This window comes from Carlito syrichta, unplaced genomic scaffold (genome assembly GCF_000164805.1).
Source record: "Carlito syrichta isolate Samal-C Ts95f unplaced genomic scaffold, Tarsius_syrichta-2.0.1 Scaffold316493, whole genome shotgun sequence".
Classification (NCBI taxonomy): Eukaryota; Metazoa; Chordata; class Mammalia; order Primates; family Tarsiidae; genus Carlito; species Carlito syrichta.
Window position 1 is genome coordinate 482,026 of NW_007260589.1, and position 10,860 is coordinate 492,885.

General features: G+C 44.5%; 1 protein-coding gene across 2 annotated transcripts in view; it reads right to left on the bottom strand.

Moving 5' to 3' along the window:
• Positions 1 to 840: 840 nt before the first annotated feature.
• The window catches only part of PLCE1 (phospholipase C epsilon 1), a 352,472-nt gene continuing 342,452 nt past the window's right edge, over positions 841 to 10,860 (bottom strand). The window contains exons 29-32 of one of the 2 annotated variants that reach the window (XM_008074585.2): positions 8,080 to 8,238; positions 6,372 to 6,590; positions 5,835 to 6,041; positions 841 to 1,287 (exon numbers count right to left, since the gene is read on the bottom strand). In XM_008074585.2, coding sequence (XP_008072776.1) covers positions 5,853 to 6,041; positions 6,372 to 6,590; positions 8,080 to 8,238 — 567 coding nt within the window. In that variant the 3' untranslated portion in view covers positions 841 to 1,287; positions 5,835 to 5,852. The remainder of the gene's footprint in view (positions 1,288 to 5,834; positions 6,042 to 6,371; positions 6,591 to 8,079; positions 8,239 to 10,860) is intronic. The other variant, XM_008074587.1, reaches the window with a different exon arrangement.

The following is a 10,860-nucleotide window of genomic DNA, read 5'->3' on the forward strand; positions in this document are numbered from 1 at the left end:
AATACATACTTCAACTTTAAAAGTCATAATATGCTTCATACCAAGAATGGGAGGGATCCTTTACATTTAGTTAATAGTTATATACAGCAAGGTTTTAGAAATAATTTACATTAAATGGCAAGAATAACGTATAGCCCTTCAATTAATCAGAAATGAAGATGAAGCCATTTTACATGAAAGTCTAGCCCATTTCAGGTGTTCATAGCATACATTTTCTTTTTAGAGGTTTGTCTTCAAATAATGAGTACTACTAATGCTTCTAATCAATAGCGGTATCCAGAAAGCTATGTATAATAAATATGTAAGTACAGTGTCAGTACAAACCTTGCAAAATAAATAAATTTACCTTAAACAACAACTCAATCTACTTTCGCTTTTAAAAACATTTCTTGCTAAGACATCACAACTTAGTAGATTTTAAATTATACATCATTCTAAGTTCATTTTGTGAAAATCAAAAATGGAATAATCTGTGAGTATGTAAGTAATAACCTTAAAAAACATTATTTCTCTACGTAAAAAGAAATCCTAAAGAAAAGCCCTGTGGTACACAGTATAGGAACTCAACTGAATTATTTTCAACCTTACAGGACATATTTACATTTGCAATGCCCAGAAGTTTCCGATTCTCAGCCATAAAGTGTATGGGTAAACTAGCTCGCTTGTTTTCAGACCTCTGTCCTCTTGTTCTCAGTTCTCTAAGACGGGTGGTCCTTGGGCCAAATACAGCCTGCCCCTTGTTTTTGTATGGCCCTTGAACTAAGGTTAGTTCTTACATTTTTCAATGGTTGAGAAAAGATGAGAAGAATATTTGTGACGTGAAAATATATGCAATTCCAATTTCGGTGTCCATAAATAAAGTTTTATTGGAATACAGCCACATTCACTCATATATGTGTTGTCATGGCTGCTTCTGCACAATGACAGCAGAGTTGGGTGGCTGCAACAGGCCATAGGGCCCAACCCTAACATGTTTACTGTCTGGCTCTTCACAGACAAAGTGTGCTGACCCTCATTCCATGTCAGTTATTGCCAGCTTAGCGATGGTTTTCCCAACCGCTGACATTTGTAACACGGCAGTCTGCCAGGCTTCTTGGCTTCTTCATCTGTAAATCGGTAGCTACTAGCCCTGTGCCATTTTACTTGTCCTCAGCATGGACCTCACGTGTGAAGAAGGCTTCAGTTCAGAAATCATCAATTTCCAGTTTAAGTCTAATAAAAAGAAGTACATTATATTTTTTTCCACCATGGTCACTCTTGACTAACATTTTGCCAAAACATCTCCACCTGTAATGGATACACAGGCTTATTAGTGTGTTGAAAATGAAGAAACACGCATTAATAGCATCGCAAATGTCCGGTTTTCCAACCAACAGAAACCACAGCTCTGGGACGAGGTTTGAGGAAGAGACTGTTTTCTATAAACTCATGATGTTAGAACATGGTGTTCTTGGGAGGTAGAACACCGGACTGTCTCTGCCCTGGAAACAACATTCTTTAGAAAGCTTTTTTTTAAAATCACATTCAAATAAACTGTTCAACTTTAAGAAAAGGTGGAATTCCTTCTAACAATGTTTCTATTATGTCAACTAAAAGGTGAATATTTACTTATTTAAAAATTATTAGATTGTTGAAACTTTAGAAGTGGACATTTTAGAACAAAAAAGGTGAAAAGTTAAGTCGCTCAGAAAGTGGCAAAAATACTAAACTTGTTTTCTTTTTTCTTTTTGAGTCGGAGTCCCACTCCGTCGCCCAGACTAGAAGGCAGTGGCACGCTTTCAGCCACCCCACCCCAGCCTTGACCTGCTGGACTCTGGCGATCCTTCCGTCTCAGCCTTCCAGGTAGTGGGAACCACAGGCGCGCGCTACCACACCCAGCTAATTTTTGATTTATTGTAGAGATGAGGTCTCGCCAAGTTGCTTGGGCTGGTCTCGAACCCGCGGGCTCAGGCAATCCACTCGCCTCGGCCTCCCAAAGTGCTGGGATGACAGGCTGAGCTACTGAGCCCAGCCCTAAACTCGTTTTCTTAGGAGTATCTGCAGAAAGGCCCTTCTTTGTTACAAGTGCTTTTTCTTACAAGCACCATTGTAAAAGAGGTCATAACATGGGGTGTAAATTCCCACGGATACACCAACAGCTGCTTTTAAAGAACAGCTTCCCGAACTTTAAGGAAAGCTGTGAAATCAACGGACTGATTCCAGATGTCTGCTTGCTACAGGAAAGTTGAATCCAAAGGCAGTCATCTGCATCACTAGCACACTCTCTGTCCTTACTATAAGCAGTCAGCAATGCATTAGAGTGTGCATGCTATTTTTAGGTCAAATTTCTAGTGGAGTTGTGTTCTTATGTACTTAATGTTACTTTGTAGCGAACAGCGCACTTTATGTTTAGAGTAGTATATGGCCAATTTCCCAGCCTTGGTGTAATTTCTACTCATTTACAGAAGTGATAGGGGTGTGTATAACATCACACCTATGATTTATTTGATCTAAGTTCTAGATATGGAAAAATAATATTTTGAAGTTTGCTCACTGTCCTTGAGGGCATGATCGCAGACCCACTAATGGTGAGCCATTTTCTGGGTTGGAGACTCTTGTCTCTTCGTCCTAAAGTTCACTTGACTTTTGGAGGAGACGCTGATTGTCTCAGCAACACTGGGACAGAAAGGAGAGTGAGTCTTGAACATAAAGAAAAGCAGAACTATGGACTTCATAGCAACTTGGGTGGATTTAGAGTCTATAATATTTAGTGATTTATCACAGAAACAAAGTTCTGAGTACTCACTCATAAGTGGACCCTGAACATTTATCATACTATAAGAAACATATTGGCAGTAGTGGGACACTGCCAGGGAGGCACATAACATCAATAAGTGTACCCAACTTTATCTGCATGATGACCACTTATGTACCTAACCCTGAATTGTACCCCACATCTTTAAAATAAAAATAATAGGCCTAGCTGGGTGGCTCAGCCCGTAATCTCAGCACTTTGGGAGGCCGAGGCTAGTGAATTGCCTGAACCTGCAGGTTCGAGACCAGCCCGGGCAACTTAGTGAGAGCTTTCTCTACAATAAAAAATCAAAAAAATTAGCTGGGCATGGTAGCGTGTGCCTGTGGTTCTGGTTACTTGGAAGGCTGAGGTGGAAGGATCACCTGAGCCCAGCAGGTTGATACTGGGGTGGTTGTGAGTGTGCTGCTGCACCCCAGCCTGGGTGACAGAGTGAGATTCCAACTCAAAAAAATAAAATAAAAATAATTTAAAAAAAGGCTGGATGCAGTGGCTCAGCCTATAATCCTGGCACTTTGGGAGGCCGAGACAAGAGGATTGCCTGAACCCAGGGGTGCGAGACCAGCCTGGGCAATTTGGTGAGACCTCCCTGACTAAATTATCCTATGCATATTCATGATTATCTTTCATGATTATTATTCATGGATGTTGTGTGGTGTGGACTGTTACTACAGTTGTGAGACTTCTTCCTGCCGAGTCTTTGCATGCAAAACCTCAACAACCTTGACCCCGGAGTTAGACAGATATGCAGATATGTTGGAGGGGGCAGTTTCCTGTATTTGGCCTTGTCTGTTATTTTGAAAGAATTTTGCACATGTAGTATCGGGCACCAGTTATTTTATTTATTTAATTTTTATTTTTATTTTTGAGTTGGAGTCTCACTCTTGTCGCCCAGGGTGGAGTGCAATGGCATGCTCACAGCCACCGCAGCCTCCACCTGCTGGGTTTAGGCAATTCTTCCGCCTCAGTCTTCCAAGTACCAGGAAAGGCACCGGTTATTTTAAGTCACTGGAATATAGAAACACAGTGTCAATGTATTGGGCCTTCTTCTGGGCTGTTAACAATCACATTTGGCCCTGTTGGGAGGTGTCAATGAGTTCTTTCATTGTGAGCTTCTGCAGTTTTACAATTTTATGTGAGAAATTCCTGACTAGGATAAAGACAGATGGTGAAGTTCTCTAGTGCAAGCAGCGATGCCTTCACTATGCTGTTGGTTACTTGGGAATTTTAAATCTCCAAACCAGAGTGGAACAGGACAAGGATGGGCATTCACAATCCCTTAGGTTCATTAAGAAACAAAGTAAGACTGGGCGAGGTGGCTCAAGCCTATAATCCCAGCACTTTAGAAGGTGGAGGTGAGAGGATTTTCTGAGTTCAGGGGTTCCAGACCAGCCTGGGCAACTTGGTGAGACCTCCTCTCTACAGTAAATCAGAAAATTAGCTGGGTATGATGGTGCACGCCTGTGGTTCCAGCTACTTGGAAGGTTGAAGTGGAAGGATCGCCTGAACCCAGCAGGTATGAGCCCAGCTGTGAGAGTGAAACTTCCACTTAAAAAAATAATAATAATACTGAGTGATCTATCACAGAAACAAAGAATCGAGTATCACATGTTCTCATAAGCAGACCTTGAACAACTATCGTAATACTATAAGAAAGGGATTGGCAGTAGTGGGAAACTGCCAGGGAAGGAAGGAAGCACACCTCATCACCAAGGGTACCTGCATCACGAACATTTGTATACCTAGTCCTGAATTGTATCCCACATCTTTAAAATTAAAAATTAAAAAAAAGAAGAAACTTGTGTTTGTTCTCTTCCAAGCTTTTATTCTTGTCTCATGAGAATAATTTGCTTTAAGATAGAATTAAATTTATTCTGTATGTGGATACCAAGCGTTGATTTGGCAATTGAGGCCCTAAATCTCCTGCATTTTCGAGACAGAAGCTGTTACGCTGTTTTGCTTTCTTTGTAACTATCGCATTCTGGATGCCAGATTTTTATTTTTTAATTGAGGCAGAAGGAGATAAGGTTGTTGAGGCTAAATTAAACCTAAATTAGAACAACATAAAACTAGAATTCAAAGGAAGAAAGGCTGAATGGTTCACAGAGCCCCTAAAGAATGTTCATGAGCATTAGTAATAATGAAGACAGTTCTGTCTGGGCGTAGTGGCTCACACCTCTTTTTTTTTTTTGAGTGGGAGTCTCACTCTGTCGCCCAGGCTGGAGTGCAGTGGTACCATCACGGCCACCACAGCCTTGACCTCCTAGGCTCAGGCGATCCTTCCGCCTCAGTCTCTGAAGTAGCTGGGACTAGAGGGGTACGCCACCACACCAGCTACTTTGTAAAAATTTTTTGTAGAGACATGGTCTTGCTATGCTCTCTAGGCTGGTCTTGAACTCCTGGGCTCCAGCAGTCCTCCTGCCTCGGCCTCCCAAAGTGCTGGGATTACAGGCTGAGCCACCGATCCCGGTCTTGGCTCACACCTCTAATCCCAGCACTTTAGGAGGCCGAGGCAGGAGGACTGCTGGAGCCCAGGAGTTCAAGACCAGCCTAGAGAGCATAGCAAGACCATGTCTCTACAAAAAATTTTTACAAAGTAGCTGGTGTGGTGGCGTACCCCTCTAGTCCCAGCTACTTCAGAGACTGAGGCGGAAGGATCGCCTGAGCCTAGGAGGTCAAGGCTGTGGTGGCCGTGATGGTACCACTGCACTCCAGCCTGGGCGACAGAGTGAGACCCCTGACACACACACACACACACGCACACACACACACACACGAAAGTTCTATGTCTGTTGAAATAAGGCTGTTGTACTATGGACAAATTGGTTGCCTTTTGGGGCCTTTGCTTAGTTATCTACAAAATAAGGAGTTCAAAAGCTCAAAAATCTTCAGAGCCCCTTTTCCTGTTTGAAGACACCATTCCTACCTGCCTTCAAGGGACCTCCACTTCTTGGGAAAGATAAAAGATACTGTACTAACTTTGCCTTACAAAGTCGTTTAAGTTGAGCCCTGTTTCAGAATGGTGCAGCGACCTTTCGTATACCTGAGTAAAACATGCTGGTCACTGTCGATAATCCACGGGGTCACTGGGTGACAAGCCACCTACAGGCTTCTCCTCCTTGTTTTGGACACTTTCTGACGCCAGGAGTTGAGAAGGTGACGTGAGTCCTCGGGCCTGTTTGGTTGACTTGGTGAGCTTCTTGAGTTCACTTGCAAAAGATATGCCTTTTTTCTTATCTTCTCGGGATGCCTGTGGGAACAAAGAACCTTCCATTTGTGCTAGATTAAATTCTGGTCCTCTTTCCCTCTGACACTGTGTCAGAAAGAGCTCTTTTCTCTTCTCTCTCTGGCAAATAGAGCTTTGAAAAGAAGGCAAGGGACTCTTCTCTCAGGACTGCTTAACCACGGGGGCGTGGGGCACATCTTTTTTTCACACAGTGAAAACAGCCAAACAATTCGCTCCCAACTCCATTCCTTGACTTGGGAACTTTCTCTTAGACTTCATGAGCTCCCTGACCTGATTACAGTGTGATTATGAAATAACAGTATACGAAGAGAGCAGAACAACCTTGAACTTTACCTGCACCTGCTCCTTTAGCTTGAGGATGAATTTTCCTGCACCTTTCCACTTGCTTTGGGCTTGAAATACACACTCCTGATCCAGAAGGACCCGCTGCGAGGACTTCTGGGTAGAGGACTTCCTGTTGGTTGTGTCTTTCACCACCTCTTCCAAAAGCACGTAGTCGCTTGGGTTGGGGTTGCTTAGGATACTGTAGGAATATTTGGCTTTGCATAAAGTCTGAAAGATAGATTGTGATCTGCTGAATAAAGAAAGACACAGGAGCTCCAAGATTTGCATTCACTCTATTCTTTTTTTGAGTCAGGGTTTCACTCTGTTGCCCAAGCTACAGTGCAGTGGTGTGATCATGACTCCACCACAGCCTCCAACTCCTGGGCTCAAGGGATCATCCTGCCTCAGCCTCCTGGGTAGCTAGGACTACAGGCATGTGCCACCACGTCTGGCTATTTTTAAAAGTTATTTTTGTAGAGACAAGGTCTCGCTATGTTGCCCAGGCTGGTCTTGAACAACTAGGCTCAAGCAATCCTCCCGCCTCGACCTCCCAAAGTCCTGGGATTACAGGTGTGAGCTACTGCACCTGGCCACCCTTAAGAACTCTTTTTTTTTTTTTGAGTCATGGTCTCACTCTCTCACCTAGATTGGAATGCAGTGGCATGGTCATGGCTCACTGCAGCCTTAAGTGATCCTCCCACCTCTGCCTCCCAACTACAGGTGTGTACTATCACACTTGGCTAAATTTTTTATTTTTGAGGAGATAAGGTCTTGCTGTGTTGCCCAGGCTAGTCTCGTATTTCTAGGCTCAAGCAGTCCTCTCGCCTTGGCCTCCCAAAGTGCTGGGATTACAGGCCTGAGCCACCACGCCTGACCTTGTATTCATTCTAAATGAAACTTTTTTTTTAGTTGGAGTCTCACTCCGTCGCCCAGGCTGGGGTGCAGTGGCACACTCATGGCCACCCCAGCATCCACCTGCTGGGCTCAGGCAATCCTTCCGCCTCAGCCTCCCAGTCTTCCAAGTAGCCAGAACTACAGGCGCGTGCTACCATGCCCAGCTAATTTTTTGATTTATTGTAGAGATGAGGTCTTGCCAAGTTGCCCAGGCTGGTCTCGAACGCGTGGGCTCAGGCAATCCACTCACCTTGGCCTCCCAAAGTGCTGGGATTACAGGCTGAGCCACCGAGTCTGGCCTGGTGAGCTGGGATTTGAACCAAAAGCAACTTGATCTAGGGTCTATGCCGTTAGACATTATGCTCCATCACTGCCCAAATAGGTGTATCATGAATGCCAATCCTGACAAGACTATGAAGGAAGCAAATATAGTTCTCCGAGACCATGAAAACAGAGAAGCATGACCTGGAGGAGGGGTAAGGGTCAGAGTAGGCCTCCTGCTTGTTCTCTGTAGGACCCTTGAGACATGGTCACTAGGAATTGGCTCAGGCATTTCTGGATCAATGACATTGCCACTCCACAGAGCCACCTCCTGAGTCCATGAGTGCTTCAGAGAGAACCAGACTCATTATAGATACCCAGTCAGTATCTGGTGAAGGAATGAACTAATATTCCCAGCTTTAAGAGGCTCACTCTCCCTTCTCAGGTCCCTGGTGTTCTGTAACATCATGCATAAAATGAGCTGTCCCTTCATAGACATCTGACTTATCCCGATACTTTCTACCGCAGCTAGGCCTGTGGTGAGGACAGGAGGGGCTCCTACCTGCTGAATGACGTCCTGGGCCGTGCTGACGCGAGGTGCTTTGATGACGGTTCGAGGTTGCTCTGGGGAAACATCATGCACTTGGACGAAGAAACTCTCTTCCTCTGAGCTCAAGATCACCTCTTTGTCATCTTGAACAATTGTCTTCTCTTCTAGGTTCTAGGTTTAAAAAAAGTATGAATAAAGGGTAAGATGATATAGGATAAAGGAAGAAAAATCTAGCAAAGATTGGAGCTATATCTTGGTAACACAGAAACAACTTCTTAGCTCTGTATTTCATCTGCTAGTTAGTTTTTCATAAACTATCCTAAAAGAAGACACTTGTCTTCTGAGAGGAAAGAAGCAACGACACGCTCACGGCCACCCCAGTGTCGACCTGCTGGGCTCTGGCGATCCTTCTGCCTCAGCCTTCCAAGTAACTGGAACTACAGGCACACACTACCACACCTGGCTAACTTTTTTATTTATTGTAGAGACGAGGTCTCGCCAAATTGCCCAGGCTGGTCTCAAAAGACAATTCACTCGCCTCGACCTTCTAAAGTGCTGGGATTACAAGCTGAGCCACCAAGCCCTTATTTCTGCTGATATTGATATTCCTAAGGTCTGGCCCAGAACAAGCCAGTTTATCTGCTCCTATTATCTGTGGATTTTGAGAGTTCCAATTAACTGTAGATAAATCTGTTGAAAGACAATATACCACTTTGCCAATTACTGTAAGCCAAATAAGAACACAGTAAACTGCATTTAAAAGAAAGCCCGTCCATTCCCATGAAGACCTTGAGTACCGAAGAAATATGAGGCACCTGAAATGTAAATCATGTGAAATTGACAGTCAGACTGAAACAATGGCTGGAGGCAAGCCGCATTGGCACAGATATTGACAAAATTCCCAATCACGAGAACTGGTCATCAGGTGAATTGGCTTCTGATGAATTCAGTGAATTATTTATATATCTACAGATATATGTATCTTAGTAAAATGTTTACATCGACAGTTGTCTCTTACTAACATTTTTATATCCACACATATGTCTTATTAAAAATTCTCAAACAGAATTATATAAAAAAAGGAAACCTTTTCCATCTTCACCCTTTTTTCCCTCTTTCTCCCACCTCATTCTCCACAGAAAAGCCTACTGTGGTTAGACGAAGTGTTCTGCTAGACATTTGCTGCAGAAAGTCCAAATGTATTTTTGTGTATGTGAATAAATATGTACAACAAAACCCTGGAATTATGTGGATTTAGATACAATGTGATTCCAAGTGGCTCCCTTTCCTTGTCAGCCCCTGATAGGGCTCACATGGGGGGGGGCGTTGTTAAAATAACTCACTGCTTCCGTGCTTTCTCAAGGCTGCATCCTTAGGCTGGGTGATAAACGGTGTCCTGTTACCGTTTTGCAGATGACTCCTGCTTTTTCAAAGAGTGCATCTCAAGGTCACATAACCGTCTCCCCCAAACTGCTTCCTCAAGGCTGCATGACCACCAGCCCCCCATCCCTCCGTTTCTTCCAGATCAACACATGCTATGTGGCCACCAAACCCCGTGTAGGGGAATAAAAATAACCCACAAAGAACAAAGAGGGCTGGTTTCTCTTTGAAGCCAGTCCCCCCGTGTCTCTCCTTTAATCAATTTCTTTCTCTCTGCCTGACTCCGGGCTCACTCTCATTTTCTCAGTGTTCACCTTACAGCCACCATTCTCAAACAAGGGTAGCTTGAAGTTACCTTCTGCAAGAGAGGCGAGTCAACAGTGGGCAGCCCTGTGAGGTGAGTGGATTGCCTGAGCCTGTGGGTTCGAGACCCGCCTGAGAGTGTCTGTGATCCTCTGAGCCTCATCTCCCCAGACCTGGCCACTGAGGTGGTGTTAACCAACCAAAGGAATCCGTGAATGGCTGTCACCCCGGAAGTTCCAGCCAGCCACATGACCCAGAATTGTCCCCACTGATATTAAAGTCAGAACGCCCAACTGCCACCAGGTGGTGCCACACTGTGGACCAGAAAGAACTGGTCCCTGAAGCTTGCCAGCCACCCACACTGGTTGCCCCGGTAATTCCATTGACCAGGCAGTCATGGCCCAACAATGTATGTGGCTCAATGGTTAGCACCCTATTCATTATGTGAAGGGTGTGGGGAGCCATTATCTATTTTTATTATGTAAAATGATATTGTACTCTCCTGCACGCACCACCTTACAGCCTGTTTATTCTTCCCACTTAAAAGATGCTGCTAATCATTTCATGCCCATTCCTAGAGCCTGCCGCATAATGGGAAGTGGCTGCATGGCATTGGTTGTAATACACTTAATCAGCCAGAGCGAGAGAGGCTGGCTGTAATTCATATGACATAATTTATCATCTCAGTGTCCCTAAAACCGAGAAGCAAGAAAGAAGACAAAAACAGAAAAGGCTCTGAGTTGCTTCACAGAAGGTCCTAACAAAAATGCACTAAGCGTTATTTTAGGGGAGCTCCTTAGAGCGCTGCCCAGAGCTTTTTAACAATTTTCTTTCTTTTCTTTTTTTGAGTTGGGGTGTCACTCTGCCGCCCAGGCTGGAGGGCAGTGGTACACTCCCAGTCACTGCAGCCTCGACCTGCTGGGCTCAGGCGATCCTCCCGCCTCAGCCTTCCAAGTAGCTGGAACAGCAGGTGCGCGCTACCACACCTGGCTAATTTTTTTTCTTGTACAGACGAGGTCTCACCGTGTTGCCCAGGCTGGTCTTGAACCCGCAGGCTCAGGCAATCCTCTTGCCTTGGCCTCCCAAAGTGCTGGGATTATAGGCTTGAGC